Raw genomic sequence first — 18037 nt, forward strand, 5'->3', positions numbered from 1 at the left:
TCAAAGTCATATTTTGGTTCCCGTGGACTTGGTTTCATTTTCTTCACTTCAGCTTGAACTTGCATATGAGTAGTTGGTGGTCTGTTCCATAATCAGCTCCTGGCCTAGTTTTCACAGCTGATATTGAGCTTCTCCAGCGGTTCTTTCCGCAGATGTAACCCATCTGATGCCTATGCATACCATCAGGTGAAATCCATGTATATAACCTGTGTTTATGTCTCTTAAAAAAAGTATGTGCAACATTGTGCAAAATTCAATCATCCTCTCTCCAGCTCCATTTCTGTCACCAAGTCCATGTTTTCCAATTCCTGAATCTTCTTCTCTGTTCCCAACTTTTGCATTCCAGTCACCCATTATTATCAGTGCATCTTGATTGCATGTTCAATCAATCTCTGACTGTAAAAGTTGGTAAAAATCTTCTATTTCCTCTTCCTTGGCTCTCATTGTTGGTGCATATATCTGAATGATAGTGGTATTCACTGGGCTTCCTTGTATGCGTATGGATATTATCCTGTCACTCACAATATTGTACTTCAAGATGGATCTAGCAATGGCCTTCTTAACGATGAAAGCAACTCCATTTTTCCTCACCTTTGTACCATATGATCATCTGACTCAGAATTCCCCATGCCAGTCCATCTCATCTCCCCAGTGCCTAGTATGTCAATATTTATGTGTTCCATTTCTTCCTTAACGATATCTAATTTACCTACATTCATGGTTCTCACATTCCATGTCCCAATCACTACTGTCTGCTTACAACCATTCCTCTTCCTTTGTATTTCCATACCTGAAAGCTCAACCTCAGTTGCCCTTTCTCTTATCTACGTGTGTTCTGTTGTACATAAGGTTTCTGGAGGCCTGCTGCTTCAGAAGTGGATGGCCAGTCCTTCCTAGTCTGTCTTAATCTGAATGTTCAGATTTAGAGAAGTATCAGACCAGCGTTTTACAGAAAAGTAAAAGATACATCCCTTATTGTACAGTTAACCATTCGTATCAGTGTTGTCCTTGCCCTTGGCACATGTGTCTTTACCCACTTATTTCCCTGCTCCACTATCCGCCAGGATACCCATTCACTTCTACCCACTCCCTTCAACATCCGTCTCCCATTGTCCCGCATGTATATTTGTATAATTTACCTCTACAAAAATGCATGAGCATTAGTAACATTGCTGGATTATGGTGGGTTCGAAGGCTAAGGAGAAGAGTAAGGGGAAGCATCACCGAGTGCTTTTTAAAATGAAATTGAAACTATTTATATAGAAGTATGAGGAGTTGTGGTTTTGCTCTGCTGTCAACAAAAGGTCAGCAGTTTAAACCCACTAGCTACTCTGAGAGGAAGAAATGATGGTCTATTTCTGTAAAGATATATAGCCTTGGAAACCCTATAGGGCAGTTTTACACTGTCCTATAGGGTCACACAAAAACAGCCTCCAGCTTCTGCCTGTTCCAATCTGGAGACTCACCTTCAGGCAGAACCCTATAGATTTTTAAATACAAAGACCTGCCCACCAGATCCTGTTTATTTAAACAAGAGGCTAAACATGTCAAAGTGAAAGCTGAACAGAAAAGATATCAAAGGGCGGCTCAGAAGGACAAAGCCAAGCATTATACTGTTATGTGCAGAGAGCTGGAATTGGAGAATAAAAAGGAAAGGGCTCACTATGCATTTCTCAAGCTGAGAGAATGGAAAAATAAATTTAAGCCTCATGTAGCAATACTGAAAGATGCTATGGACAATATATTGAATGACCTAGAATGCATCAAAAGAAGATGGAGGGAATACACACAGTCACTGTACCAGAAGTAATTGATTGACATTGCTGCATTGAAACCATTGGCAACAAATAAGGTCCCAAGAATTGATGGTATACCAGTTGACTTGTTTCAGTTAACAGATGTAGCCTTGCATGCACTCACCAGTCCAGGCCAGAAAATTTGGAGGACAACGGATTGGAAGAAGTCATTCCCAAAAAAGATGATCCAACTGAATGTGGAAATTATTGAACAATATAATTGATATCACATGCAAGCAAAATACTGCTGAAGATCATTCAAAAATGGCTGAAAAAGTAAATAGGGAACTTCCGGAAGTTCAAGCAGGTTTTAGAAGAGGCCATGGCACCAGGAACGTCATTGCTGATGCCAGATGGATCCTGGCTGAAAATAAGGAATACCAGAAGAATGTCTCTTTGTGCTTTAGTGGCTATACAAAGGCATTTGACTGTGTGGCTCATAGCAAGTTGTGGCTGACATTGAGAAAAATGGGAATTCTAGAGCACTTGATTGTGCTCCTGGACTAGGAGGCTGTTGTGTGAACAGAGCAGAGGAGCATTGCATGGTTTGGAATTGGGAAGGGAGTACGCCAGCATTGTATTCTCTCTCCATGGACCTATTCAATCTGTGTGTTGAACAAATTATCCACGAGGCTGAAATCTATAAGGAGGGGTGTGGCATCAGGATTAGAGGGAGACTTACCAATAGCCTGCATTATGCAGGCAACATTACCTTGCTTCCTGAAAGTGAAGAGGACTTGAAGCACTTGTTGCAGATCAAGGAATGTAGCCTTTGATATGGATTGCATCTCAATGTCAGGAAAACAAAAATTCTTTCCACTGGACTGATAGGTAACATCATGATGGATGGAGAAGAGATTGAAACAGTCAACACCTTCATCTTGCTTGGATCCACAATTTGCACCCTTGGTAACAGCAGTCAGGAAAGAAGAAGACAGCGTTGCACTGGGAAAATTTGCATTTAGGGATCTCTCCAAAGTATTGAGGAGTAGTGATGTCATTTTGAAGACAAAGGTGCATCTGATTCTGGCCATAATTTTTCCCGATTACTTGCTGTGCATCTGAGAGCTAGACAGTGAATAAGGATGACAGAAAAAGAATTGACACCTTTAAGCTATGGTTTTGGAGAAAAGCACTGAATATCCGATGGACGGCCAAGAGAACAGTCAGCAAATGTCTTGGAGAGGATGTAGCTGGAGTGCTTTTTGGAGGCAAGAATGATGAGGCTTCGCCTCACATTCTTTGGACATGTGGCTAGGGGGTGCTACTCCTTGGAGAAGGATATGATGCTGGGAAGTATGGCGGGTCAATGAAGGAGAGGAAGACCCTCAACCAGGTGGATTGACATAGTGACTGTTGCAGTGGGCTCTGTGTGTCAGTAAGTGTAAGGATGGGGAAGAATAAGGCTAGAATAGGGTTCAGATCTTTTGTTCATGGGTTCACAGTGAGTTGTATTAGACTCAACTGCACCTAACAACAACAACACAGTATCACATTCATTCATAATTGGCTCAGCAGGAGTTTGCTTGATGTGTTTTATGATTAACTCAAAATGGTTTAAAGACCTAAATATAAAACTAAAACAAACAAAAATAAAAATCCCCTGTAATCCAGACGATATTTGGATGGCCAAAAGACATAGGAAAAAATGTTCAAAATCACTGGCTATAAGTGAAGTGAAAGTCAAAACCACAGTGAGAAACCATCTCACTCCAGTAGCAGTGGCAAAGTTTAAAAGGGCAACAAGTAATAAATGTTGGAGAAGATGGTGAATAGGAACTCTTAAACACTGTTGGTGGGATTGTAAAACACTGCAACCATTCTGGAAGGCAGTTTGGCGTTTTCTCAGAAAGCTGAACATAGAAATTTTGTATGACCCAGTTATTCCACTGCTTAAAATATACAAGAAAATGAGAACTGAGGCAGAAACAGGAACTTATACACCAGTGTTCATAGTAGTAGTATTCACCATAACAAGAACATGAAAACAGCCCAGATGTCCAACCACAATGGAATGGATTGAGAAATTTTGGCACAATCTCATGATGAAATCCTACGCAACATGCAGGAGCAATGATTTTATAAATCACTATCTGACTTGGGGAGGAATTGAAGAGCAATGTACTAAGCGAATTAACTCAGTCCCATAAGGATAAATACTGTATAAGACCATTATTGTAGAACATATATGAGGATTCAAGGTGGGGAGAGGGGAGCAGAAGGGTAAGGATGGATGGGGTGGGGTAGGGATGGTTAATATTAGGGTCACACAGTTTGATGGGGTGGGTAAAGGAAATAGGAAAGATCCAATGTCAAAAGCATTGTATACAAACTGTTTAAGTGAAACAGTATAAAATTAAAGTTTTTTTTTTTATTTTATTTTATTATTTTTGTGTGCGTGTACCATCAAATCAGATCTGACTGGTACAGGAGGAGATTGCCCTTCCTTCCCCGGCAGAGCATCTGGTGGATTCCAACCATGCACCTCTGGGATTGTAGTTGCAGCTTCTTGTCACTAGGCCACCAGAGCTCCCCAAAGTTTTATTTTTCAAAAAAGGTGGCTGGTGGATTCAAATTGTCAAAGTGGTACCACCTTGGATTAGCAGCACAGATCCCTACATCCTATACCACCAGAGCTCCTCTTCAATTATTGTTGTAGTTGGGACCCATCATGTAAGAACTAACTCATAGCTGATTGTCCAGCTGGTTTTCAGAGTCAGTAAATCACAAGAAAGGAGAATGCCCATCTTTATTCCATGGAGCAGATGAAAGATTTGAACTGCATATCTTGGCAAAAAGTACCAGAGGAATGTCTGTGTTTCACTGACTATGCAAAGGCATATGAGTTAGTTTGATGGCTGTGAGTTTGAGAGAGTTTGGTTGGTTGGTGTTTTTGTGGCAGGTTTTTACCCACTAAGACCTATATGCAGAACAGATTATCCAGGAGGCTGGGCTCTATGAGGAGAAATGTGGGGTCAAGACTGGTGGACGATTTATCAACAATCTGCGTTATGCAGATGACACAACCCTGCTTGCTGAAACTGAAGAGGACCTGAAGCGCCTGCTGCAGAGTGTCAAGGACTGCAGCCTACAATATGGATTGAGGCTCAATGTCAAGAAGACAAAGATTCTCACCACTGGACCAACTGGCAGCATCAGGATGGATGGTGAAGAGATTGAGATTGTACACAGCTTTAGTTTGCTTGGCTCCATAGTCAACAGTCTTGGCACCAGCAGCCAGGAAATTAAAAGGCGCATTGCCATGGGAAAGTCTGCTGTTAGGGACCGCTCCAAAGTGCTGAAGAGCAGTGGTGTCTCTTTGGAGACTAAGGTGCGTCTGATACAGGCTATGGTCTTTGCAATCACCTGTTATGCATCAGAGAGTTGGACAGTGACCAAGGAGGATAGAAGGAGCATTGATGCCTTTGAGCTGTGGTGCTGAAGAAGAGTATTGAGAATACCATGGACTGCTAGGAAAACAAACAGATTTGTCCTGGAAAGGGTTAAACTGGGTGGCTTCTTAGAGGCAAGGATTCTGAGGCTCCGTCTAACATACTTTGGACATGTTGTGAGGAGAGACCGGTCCTTGGAGAGGGACATCATGTTTGGGAGGGTGGAGGGACAGCGCAGGAGAGGAAGGCCCCTCTATGAGATGGATTGATTGAGTGATTGGGATGGGAGTGTCGGAGACAGTGCGATTGGCACAGGACAGAGCGGAGTTTAGGCCTGTTGTACATAGGGTCGCTATGAGTCGCAGGCGACTCGACAGCACATAACAACAACAACAACAACAACAAGATGGTTATCAGAAAAATAGAAAACCATCTGTTAGCAGGGATGTGGAAAAATTTGGACCCAAATCCATTGTTGGAAAAATTGTATAACCATTATGTAAGAAATTACGATAGCTCCTCAGAAAGATAAACATAGAGGCATCATGTGAGACATGGTGCCTCATAGGTGTTAACCAAAAAGAATTGAAAGCAGAAACAAAACCAGAAATGAGATTCTGATACATGCTGTCACATGAATGAACCTTGAAAACATTTCATTAAGTAAAGCCAAAGGGGAAAAAACCAAAAAATGTATATGTTCTCATCTATCAAACATACAGAACAGTCAAACGCATAAAGGGTAAAGTTTATCTAGGAGTAGGGGAGTGGTCTGGTAGGAGTACTAACGTCTGTATGGAGTACTAAGTCTGTAAAAGATGCTGGGGGGAAAATCAATGGTGATATTTACTCAACATGAGGAATACAAATAATGCTACTGAATTGTACTATATAAACAGTTGATATGGCAGTTTAGTTCTGTATTTCATGACAGCTAAAAATTTTAAAAAGTCCCTAGGGAACTTTAAAAAAAAATACTAGTTTATTTACAAAATTCAAATACATTTTTTTCAGAACGGATTATTCCAATTTCCCTCACCCCTCGACCCATCAAACTGTACAACTCCATGATTAATTACCCCTCCCCCTGCTTTTGATTGATGAAAATGTTGAATTTTTACTGTAGTGGTCGTTAGATAACTGCATTTGTCAAAACTCATCACACTGTACACTTAAAATTAGTAACTTATTGTATGCAAATTATACATACAAGTTGATAATAGTTTCCTCTGGTCAGTATAACAAATTACCACAGATGATGACTTTTTTAGAAAAATTTATTCTGTCACAGTTCTAAAGGCTAGAAGTTTTCAATTCAGCAATGCCACATTCTCACTTAAGACTCTAGAAAAGAGTACATTCTTTGCACCTGCTACCATGAGTCAGAACCAGCTATCAGCAACTTCTGTTAGTTGTTGGCATTCATTGGTTGTGACTGCACTTCTCTGTGCTCTACCTTCACGTTCCATTCTCTGTGTGTCTGTCTCTGTATGTCTTTGTCTCTCTCCTATAAGTACACTTGTCATTGGATTTAGGACCCACTCAATTATTCTAACATCATGAAATATTTGTTCAACATAAAGATTGATGAGGTATAGAGAAAGACTACAACCCTGACATACACTCTTCCTGATTGTAAATCATGCAGTGTTTCCTTGCTCCATGGGCACAGCTGTTTCTTGATTGAGGTCTAGATTTCATATGAGCATAATTAAATGTTCTGGGATTGCCATTCTTCTCAATATCAGCCATAGTTTTTTGAGACCCACACAGTCAGTATGAAGAAGAGTGTGGCATAAAGATCAAAGGAAGACATAACATTGCTTACTGTAGGTGAAGAGGACTTAGAACACTTCCTGCAGAAGATCAAAGACTACAGTCTTTGATACAGTTTATATCTCAATATTAAGAAAGCAGTGTTCCTTACCACAGGACCAATAGGCAGCAGCATAATATATGGAGATGGGATTGAAACTGTTAATGATTTCCTTTTACTAGGATCCACAATCAATACCCTTGTGCCAACAGTCAGGAGATCGGAAGATTCACTGCTATGGGCAAATCCACTGTCAGGGACCCCTCCAAAATACTGAAAACCAGTAATGTTAATTTGAAGACTAAGGTGCACCTAATTCAGGCCAAGGTCTTTTTAATTACTTGCTGTGCATCTGAAAACTGGGCAATGATTTAGAAGAATTGTGGTGTTGAGTAGCCCATGAATTGGGTGGCGGTGGGTAAGAACAGATATGCCCTGGGAAAAGTGCAGCCAGAGTGCTCCTTGAAGACAAGAATAGAGAAGCTTTTGTGTCACATATTTTGGGCATGTTGCTGGGAATGTCCCATTTTTTTGGAAAGCAGTATCATGCTTGGGAACGTGGAAGGTCAGCAAAAGAAAGGAAGACTCCCAAGGATATGCGTGTTAACTGCAGCACTGGGTTGAAGTAGATTAGAGATGATGAGGATGGTAGAGAATAGGACAAGATTTAGGTCTCTTGTTCATAGGATTACTGTGAGTCTTACTTGACAGGACCTAACAACAGCATGTATTCCAGAATTATTTCCTCATCTCAGTTTTATCTGTTCTCAAACTCAATGATGTCAATTTGGAAGCAACTCTAATTGAAATACAGAAACCATTGGGTTTCATAGCTGTAAATTGTGCCATAGGAGATTTCCCAGCTCTGTCATGTAGAGCTGCTGGTAGATTCCAGCCACCAGACAGCCACAGCCTTTGGATTAGCAGAACAACTCCCTATGGCCTGTGCCACCAGAGCTCCCTGTTAAATTTACAAAGACCTCTTTTTTCCAGATCAGGTCACAGACAGGTTCCAGGGGTTAAGATTTGCACATTTCTTTTATGGACCTACAGTTTAGCCCACTACATTAACCATCATAATTTCTTAGTACTCTAGGGGGAAAAAATGTGTACTCATTATTTTGTTAATATTCCTTTCTTAAAATTTTATCTTGGTTTATATATCAAATTCATATACATTATGTTTCGTTTGTGTATATTGTATTTTACACATTTAACTTAATTCACATTGTTTTATATGATCATTCTCATACATTGTTTTAGAAAATTAATCACCACTGATCCATGTTTACTATTACCCATCTTTTCAGGTACCCACCTGATCTTTCCTAAATTCTTCACCCCCTACCTCTATCCACTAAACTATATGACCTTGTGATTTACTCCCTTCCCCAACCTCAGTTCCCCTGCCTCCTCCCCTTCTCCCTTTGGAGTTTTATCCCCATCTTATTAGTTTTCCTTCTGTTTTTACAGTCAATAATGGTATTCTTTTGGGGGGGGAATAACACTTGGAAAGATTTTTATAATGACCAGATTTTCAGAAGACAAATTAATTCAGCATGAGTGTAAATATACATGAGTGTATATAGACCGTTTTAGATATTAAGTGATTTTCCCCATTTTTTTTCTTTTAATAAAAATATTTAATGCTGCCAAAAGGTATAAAAATACAGTAGGAATGGCAGTAGAATACAAAGTAGTTTCCTTTCACTTCTTTCTTTTACATCTTTCTTCATTTCATACACACATGTAAAAACAAACCAAATTAGATTAGCAAAGTCTTCTGCTGGTGGGTGTTCTTCATTCCCTGGATATAAAGTTTACTTTGTAAACAGACAGTTGTAAGGCAATCTAAAGATCTATCAGCCTCACTTTAGTTTCCACAGTGGCCGTCATGTCTTGCTTGCACATCAATGGTTCAAAATTTATAGATGGAGTATATTCTTATGAATGCAGTATATTCTTATGTCATGAACACTTAGGTGTCTGTCAATCTTGGCCTTTTTCTTTTTCGTTCAGTCTCATTTAGCCTCTGTCTCATCTGTTGAACCTTCTGAGCTGTGTTAGCTTTTCTCTCTTCTCGGATACGTTTCTGGAGAATACTCTCACTCTTTTCCTCTACTGTATCCTGCATTTTAGAGGGCAATCCTGTACACCGGTCACTCACAAATTTTCCTTCTTCTAAGCCTAATTTGTTCCCATTGTATTTTTCAGTCATTATTTTGATTGATGAATGATCAAAAGCAGGAGATAAATCTTCTTTAGAAAGTTCTCTCCATTGTTTCTGTATATTTGAATCTCCCTTTATATACTTGGCTCCTTCTATTATAGCCATATATGAGAATCTCAGTTGATCTGGTGTCTGAATAAGTCCCATCCGATACTTTCTCATATTCAGTAACACTTGTTTAATGTTAATATCATTTCCTTTTTCCATCAAAATAAGACAGGTGTCTACTAAGGAAAAAGTGCCAGATCACCCAATAACAGCACTGCAATGGACTACCACGGGCCCATGCTCAGGGTTCAAGGAGCCAGATTCTCGCACTTTAAATAGGAAATTGAGAAATGAAGCTGATGATTCAGGAACTCCAAAATCTGGCCAGGTGGTATAATGAAAGTGAGATATTGTTCTGATTTCACCACTATGGTTATTTTCTAATTGTAACACATGTACTGTGTAGTATGATTTCACATCTTCTGATAAGAACTTCACACTGAATCCTGTTTCTTTAAACAGCATCTCTTGGTCATCTTTTGTTGGCCAGTACTGTGTACATTTAACTGATTCTTTCTCCACGACTCGGTTTAACATGACAACTGCTTTGGTCTTTTGCTGCCAAGCCATGAGCCAGAAATGACAACACGTATTAGGAAGTGGACCCTTAGGAACATTAAGTTTACTTTTTTAGTGGGGAAGGGCGGGAATGGTTGACAGCCTGAAGAATGTTCTCAAGGTCACTGTGTTAAGATGTAACTCCTCTGAGCCTCTTCTATGTCCACTAAACTGGCATTAATATAATCATTTTCAGTATTCTGTAGCTTAACCCGACTATGATCATATGGGCTCACATCTCTGTATCTGTTTCGATTTCTGTTTTCTGGAAACTTGGCCACTCTATGAGGATAGTCATGGGACTCATTTCGAATTTCCACTAGGTCACCAAAGCCCCCTTGAGCCTCGGCAAGACATGAAGACCGTGCTGCGTCCTCGGAGACGGACCCTGGGGCCCCAGCGATTTTCCCCATTTTTGTACAGCTTTTCTCTCATGCTGAATGATGATGGTATTCTTATTATCTTATTATTCTTTTTGTTCTCTGCAGTTGGTTCTGAGAAAAGAGTACCAGCAATGCCTGGATCACCTGTGGAAGTGAAGATACAGTCAAGATCCTCACCTCCCACCATGCCACCTCTCCCACCCATAAATCCTGGAGGACCGAGGCCAGTGTCATTTACTCCAACAGCATGTGAGACCCCTTACTTACTTTGGTTAGTGGTTCAGAGTGACAATGAATCTCAGTGACATGCATACTATATAGTACTTTCAGAATGCTGTTTAAATATATATATATATATATATATATAGTGTTTCTTTTATAAATTACCTTTTCTCGCTCAGGATTGTACTTACCTAACGTAGGTGTTTGGGAATTTAATAGTTTAAAATACTTTTCATCCTGTTCATCTGATAAGTAGCAATTTTCATCTCTAGCTCTAAAGTAATAAATTTTTATTTGTAAGATTCAAAGTATACCTCTTAAAATTATAGAGCCACTACTAAAAATACTCGCACACTTTTATGGTAGGACTATATAAAAGAGAATATTTTATTAGCCAATAAATACATGACAAGACTTTCAGTCTCATTAGTTATCAAGGAAATACAGACCCAATGCAATACTATAATAAACCCACTAGAACATTGAGAATGAAAACAGTATCAGGTTTGATTGAGGGTTTGTGGAGTACCTTTAATGCATACATTGGTAATTTGCATTGTAATTTGGTGGAACTACATTTATCCCTAACTCAGGAATATCAGCCCTCCAAGTAGAATTAAAAGTAATATTATGTGCCATCTTGTTGGAACCAACTCACAGCTGACCCTCCAATGGATTTTCAGAGGCAGTAGATAATAGAAGAGGAGATTGCCCATTTTTCACCCACAGAACTGCTGGTGGATTCTAAGTGAATGCCTTTAGGTTGGCAGTGAAACATTGTATCACTAGGCCACCGATGGTGTTGGGTTTTGTGGGGTTTTTTGTTTGTTGGGGTTTTTGGGAGGGGGTTTTGGTATCTATATAAAATTATCAATTCTGTCTTTGTCCATGATGCCTTGTAGGTGTATACATGTGTAAGTGTAAGTATGCATACTCCTCTTCCCCCAGTCATGTTACTCTTTTCTTGATGTTTTGCATCATAAAACAGAAAAGACAGTTACTGTTTGTGGAATGCTCACAGAGTAGTTAGAGCAGTTCTCAGTGATGTATATATTTTGTTATTTAGGTATCTCTGTTTTCCTGGTCAGATCATTGGTGGTAGGGAGTTCTATCTCTTGTCTGTACAACTTCACATTACATGCACTTTTCTTTGTACCATACCATCCTTGCACAAAAGTTTATCATTTTAGAAGGAAGAAGAGATTCTAAAAGTACAACCTAAAGAGAAAGTTTAATTATTATTTTCCCAAGACTTTTAAAATTGAGTAACTGGCAACTGCAGCCTTCAGTTTGAGCCAAATTGAATGAAATGAAGATAATATCCTTGTTCTTAAAATCCATTTTCCATTCAATGTTAAACAGCCTTAGGCATAAGGTAATGTTATGAAATAAAACAGATTGCGTCTAAGCTAGGCTGTCATTCTGATTTCAAGGTACAAAAAGTAAGTGTTGGTGTATATAAATCTTGTCCTTTCTTACCTTCATAGCTGGTCATTGGGATTTGATATGTTTTATTTTGAAATGCGTGATCATGTGCTGAAAGCACCATAATACATTATTTTTATGGATTGCTTTAAAAGAAGACAGTTTTCCAATGGTAATCGACCTTTTCTGTGTAAACAAAGAAATGGCAGGGCATTTACACAATTATTTTTTTTTTAGATTGTGGAGACTGCATACTGAGCTTCTATTTATAGTAGCCTTATAATCTTTAAATGGAAGACAAGAAGAGAATCCAACATTTTTCCCAAGCTTTACTCTTTCACACAGTGAATCATTCAGCAAAATAATTTTTTAAACATTTTTCTAGGTAATAAGTAAAACTCACCTAGATATTTACAATACTGTTTGGTAAGTAATGCAAAGTAGATTATAGTAAGATGTGCAAATATAGAAGAAATAAAAATAATGAAAATGTGTTTGAAGGTCCATAGGCAGCAGAGTTTACATCTCTATGTGGAGAAGGTAGACTTTATGAAAAGGCTGCATCAGAATTGAAGGAAACTTCCCTTGTATTGGATCACTGCTTTGAAGATATGTGTCACATTCCACCCTTAATCTTCTTAGAGTTGATTGACTTTTCAGATAATAAAGGATCATTGCATTACTGTCACATCTCGTCATTACCTAACTGCCAAAGCACTAAGAACCCTGACCCAGCCACGCTGACACTAATATGTCCATTTCAATCTCTATATTAAGCACATAATCCATGAAGCTTAATTAGATGAAGAGCAATGAAGCATCAGAATTAGAGGAAGACTTAGTAACCACCTGTGATATGCAGGTGATACAAACTCACTTGCGAAAAGCAAAGAATACTTGTAGCACTTACTCATAAAAAGCAAAGCCTGCCAGACAAGAAAAATCTTCATAATTAGACTAGTAAATAACATCTTGATAAACTGAGGAAGAATTGAAATTATGTTAACATAAATTATGAAGGATTTCATTTTACTTGGATTTACAATCATTACCCATGAAAATAGCAGTCAAGAAATCAAATGCTGTATTATATTGGGCAAATACATTGCCAAAAGCTTATTAAAAGTGCTAAAAAAAGTAAAGATGTCACTAACAACCTAAATGAACCTAACCTAAGCCATACTGTTTTTGTTCACATCATATGCATGCAAATTCTGGACATTGAATAAGGAAGACCAAAAAGATTTGATACCTTTGAAATTTGGTGTTGGTGAAGGATATAAGCTGCCAGGAGAACACACAAATCTGTCTATCAAAGGAAGTCTTCTTTAAAACTTGTCACTGCAGCTTATTGCTCCTGGGGTTAGATATCTCTCTATATATTTCTATGACACTGTTCTGTTACTTTTACATAATTTTTTGCCAGACAGCCTGATTTGCCATATAGTAGTCTCATTAAGGACAGAAACCAAATCTTACTTAATCTATTGTGTTTTCATTCATCTTTCAAAACATTTTTTTATCTTTCAAAAAGTCACTGCACTGCAAATCCAAAGACAGGTGGTTCAAGTCCAGCAGATACTCTGCAGGAGAAAGGTGGGGCAACCTTCCCGTGTGATTTACAATCTCTGAAGACCTCTGGAAATTCAGCTCTGAGTTGGTTCCAACTCAGCCGCAGTGTGTGAATGAGAATCTTTAACAAGTTTGTTACAAAATTTAGTGAATAAGCTAAAGAGCAAACTAGAAATTGCAAAGATCTCTTTGTTAAATACACTGCACTTAAAAAGAATCTTTTTCCCCCCTTTAGTAAGCAATGGAATCAACCATTCTCCTCCTACCCTGAATGGTGCCCCATCACCACCACAAAGGTTCAGCAATGGTCCTGCTTCTTCCACATCATCTGCGCTAACAAATCAGCAATTGCCAGCCACTTGTGGTGCTCGGCAGCTCAGCAAATTGAAGCGCTTTCTGACCACTCTCCAACAGTTTGGCAATGACATCTCACCTGAGATTGGGGAAAAAGTGCGGACTCTTGTTCTGGCGCTAGTGGTAAGTACTGCAGTACTGCCTAAATGTGAAACGCAGACTAAAACCTGTAAAGTAATTGTAGCTCTGTTTGCTCATTATTCAATAATATAGTAATGGAGCAAATTCTACACACACGATACTGTTTAAAAACTATTGGATTGTGGATTTCATGGTAGCAGTGTTTGTCGTAAGAAAAGTAAAATCTTTAATGTTTACTATATTGTTTTATATTATTGATTTCAATTCCAATAAACATGTTTAATTTGACTTAAAGCTTGGTTTCCAAAAGCTCACTGTTCATCTATGCCAAGGTCTTTGTTTTATATATTCAGTGCCTGTTATATTGTTTCTAAACTAAAAAATAGAGAAGTAGTAATTTTAATTTCCAGAATAATAAGTTGTGAAATTGTAAGTTTTGTGCTCTAAAGAAATACATTCATTTCTCATTTAGCTACATGAGCCTGCTCCAGAAAAACAAGTCATTCTCTATTAATTAGCATTGTATGAAAATAAGCATCACCACATGGATCACAAAATGGAGGTGACTTCATCGTTACATAGCTGCCAAACTGCTGAGAATCATTTCCAAGCCAAGTTGATAAATAAATTTATCCATCACAGTCAGCATTGTTTTTGCCTTGCCCTCCTGCAGTGTATGTATATATATACTTGCTGTCACTGTTGTATATATTGAATATGCAAAATAGATGTATATTTTAGATTGTATATATTTTACTATTATCATAAATTTGAAATATAGTGAGTAAGGAATAGTTGTAGTGTCAGAGATCTTCTCAGCTCCTCTTGCAAATAGTTTCTTTAGAATTTCCAAGATGGACAATTGGGTGAGGTGATGAGGAACTGTCATTTCCCGGTGTTTGTAAAGGACCTCTAATAAACATAATCTAGTGTCCAAGTGTCATCCAAAGATTTCTCACATTCCCCTACACTCTTGCAGACAGTCTTTGAGATCAAAACTATTTATATATATTATATAAAATATTATCTATATTAAATATATATATATATTAAAAAAACCATCAAATCGGATCTGACTGGTACAGGAGAGTGCCCCTCCTTCTCCAACAGAGCATCTGGTGGATTCAGACCTCTTACTTCTGGGATTGTAGTGCAGCTTCTTGCCACTAGGCCACCAGAGATCAAAACTATTTTTATGAACTATTTATGATACTGTCTTTTCACTCACAAGTGTGGGACAAAGAACTAAGCTTGGCCTTTTTGTATCTGGTGTCTGAAAATATCCACAGTAATTACAGTGTTCTTTTGTTTCTGAAATAGACAGGCAAGTAGGAATGACAAAGGCCCCACAACTGGCTAACTTCAGGAAAGGTTCATGAGGAAATCATGCATATTCATTGATTGGATTTATCATAACTCTACATTAAGGCCCCAGGCATATGTATTCATTGACATCCCAGTGACTGGTGGAGCTCCATCTTTGTGCCTTGCAAGTGAAGCCTTGATCTGCCTCCAGCTGGGAATTGGATTCATGTTGATACTTGCTGTGTAGTTAGTTAGTACTACCCATAGTACTATTAATTAGTTAGTTAGTTAGTTAGTTGCCTAACATAACCTTTTCTTTATAAAGAATTAAAATGAAAGCCTGAAGATCCTCCATACAAGAAAAAAAAAAAAAAGATACTCCATATAGAAGAATCTTCCAGAGGCTATATGATCTTGGTACCAAAAGAGATGAAATGTGGAAACCAACCAGGGACCCTAGTTGTAGATGTTTGAGGAAATTTGTGACATTTTAAAATAGAGCCACTCTCATTACTACATTTTTTTTCTTTTTCTTTTTTTGGGGGGAAGGGGTGTTTGGGTTTTTTTCTTGTATACCGTCAAGTAAGATTCAACTGGCACAGGAGATTGACCCTCCTTCTACAGCGGAGTATCTGTTGGATTTGAACTGAGAACCTTTCGGATTGCAGTGCAGCTTCTTGCAGCTAGGCCACCAGAGTTCCCTACTACATATTTTCTTATGAAAAACACAGACTATGTAGTAGGTTAGTTTGAAGTGGATTACTAATATCTTTTTTAAATCTCTCAGTTTTAATTTCTCATTTGTTGAGTATTAATAGATAAAAACTGTATAAAGTAGAACAAACCATTTAAGAGCTGTTATCTTAAAAGATTTCTCAGTCTACTATGGAAAAGAAACTAGCAATGAATGACTATCATTAAATATTTGAGTTATTCATTTTCCTTCTGTATAGTGTCTTCTTATGCAAATATAGCACAATTTCTTTTTTTCTCTTAATCGACATTTACATTTTCTCCATTTGAGAAGGAGTATTAGGTGTTCACACTACCATCCCATGTTCAGAGATTTACTAGAAACATTCAGAGGACTTGAATTCAAAGGCTATGGAGCCAGGTCATAAAGTCAAAACACACAGCAAAGAGTTTTGAGTAATCCATGTGTGATCTTCCCTGTGGCCTCTCCCTCCCATCAGTGATCATATAGTAGATACATGCACACTCTTCCACAGGCAGTGAAAACAAAGTAGCTCAAGCTCATGTTTACTGCAGCACTATTTATAATTGCTAAGAGTTAGAAACAACCCAAGTGCCCATCAGTGGGAGAAGAGCTAAAAAAACAGTGGTACACAGTGACCTAGTGGTAAAAAGCTTCACTGCAGTCCCAAAGACACATAGTTTGCTACTCAGGATAAGGATGGGCATCCTCTTCCCACTTGATTAATTGCCTCTGAAAACCCACTGGAGAGTCAGCTATGGGTCAGTTCCAACTCTGATACTCAAAAATACCAATAAACAATCAAGAATTTATTATTTACTGTACAGCATGGATGAAACTAAAACACATTGTGCTAAGTGGCATAAATTAATCATAAAAGAATAATTAATGGTACCTCATTGCTGTTCAGTCGGAACCAAATCATAGCTGCCACCATAAACCACACAGACAGTAAATCTCTCCGAAGATTGCCCCTCTTTTTTTCTCGTGGAGCTTCTGGTGGATTTAAACCAATAAGGGAGGCACCAGTTTGGGGATTAGCAGAGAAACTCCCTACAGACTACTCTACCAGAGCTCCCTCATTATGGTATAAGACTGCTAATACAAAAAGCTGAGAAATGCTCCTGAACTCTCGCTTCCCACATGACAAAGAAAAGGAGAAACAACAGTCGTGCCAAAATGGGCTGCGGCCACGTGCAGCCTACTCGCTGCACGAATGGCACCCGTGCGTGCCCAAAGACAAGGCAATTAAGAAGTTCATAATCCGAAACACAGTAGAGGCAGCTGCTGTCAAGGACATTTCCAAAGCGAGTGTTTTCGACGCCTATGTGTTTCCAAAGCTCTCTGTGAAACTACACTACTGTGTGAGTTGTGCCATTCACAGCAAGGTGGTGAGGAACCGTTCTCGTGAAGCCCGAAAGGACCGGACACCTCCACCTAGATTTAGACCTGCAGGTGCTGCCCCACGACCACCACCAAAGCCCATATAAGGATTTGATTCCTTAAAAGGCTGAAGAAAAAACTCGTCTGAAAATAAAATGGAAATTACACTTTATTATTGAGATGTGTCTGTCGTGTTGGGTGGTATTTTTAGGGCCACAATTAGATTGTACATGACCTAAAAAGTGTATTTGGGGGGGGAAAGCTAAGAAATTATTTACACACAGAGAGAATTTGTTTTTTAAGGCTAACAGATGAGAAGCAAGGAGAAAATGAAAAAAATTCATAAAATAAATTTGTTGCAAAGTATATAAAGAAGATGATAGGCACCATCTATATATACAGAGAGAAAGAGAGAGAGAGAGAGTGCTGGATAGGAAGTTCTAGCATACCCCCAGTGGTTGCTTATGAACCTCTGTTACTATGCACAAAAATAGGATGTAGAACATTGTCTTTTTGGGCTATTAGGCTTATTTTGACCTTTATGACCCTCAATACTATGATCCTTCCTGTGGACATTCTATTTCATGGCTTTTAGCACTTGCGTATATTCTACTCAGCTGTGCAATTGTGCTTGCATGAGATATGCTTATTATGTTCAATTTTATAATACATAGTTTTCCTGCTTTGCACTAGCTTTATCATGTTGTTGTTGTTGTTGTTATGTGCCGTCGAGTCGTTTCCGACTCATAGCGACCCT

At 38.6% G+C, this 18037-nt stretch overlaps 1 protein-coding gene and 1 pseudogene across 2 annotated transcripts in view; one reads left to right on the forward strand and one right to left on the reverse strand.

Moving 5' to 3' along the window:
- CBFA2T2 (core-binding factor, runt domain, alpha subunit 2; translocated to, 2) overlaps nt 1-18037 on the forward strand; it is a 200178-nt gene that overhangs the window by 132416 nt on the left and 49725 nt on the right. The window contains exons 2-3 of one of the 2 annotated variants that reach the window (XM_006881447.1): nt 10329-10472; nt 13678-13919. The exons of the other annotated variant lie outside the window; for it this stretch is intronic. Of the exons in view, the coding sequence (XP_006881509.1) occupies nt 10355-10472; nt 13678-13919 (360 nt within the window). The 5' untranslated portion in view covers nt 10329-10354. The remainder of the gene's footprint in view (nt 1-10328; nt 10473-13677; nt 13920-18037) is intronic. 2 annotated transcript variants of the gene reach the window in all.
- Nucleotides 8983-10253, reverse strand: LOC102874509 (annotated as a pseudogene).

Source organism: Elephantulus edwardii, unplaced genomic scaffold, assembly GCF_000299155.1.
Source record: "Elephantulus edwardii isolate Elephantulus edwardi_28Jun2011 unplaced genomic scaffold, EleEdw1.0 scaffold00015, whole genome shotgun sequence".
Taxonomy (NCBI): Eukaryota; Metazoa; Chordata; class Mammalia; order Macroscelidea; family Macroscelididae; genus Elephantulus; species Elephantulus edwardii.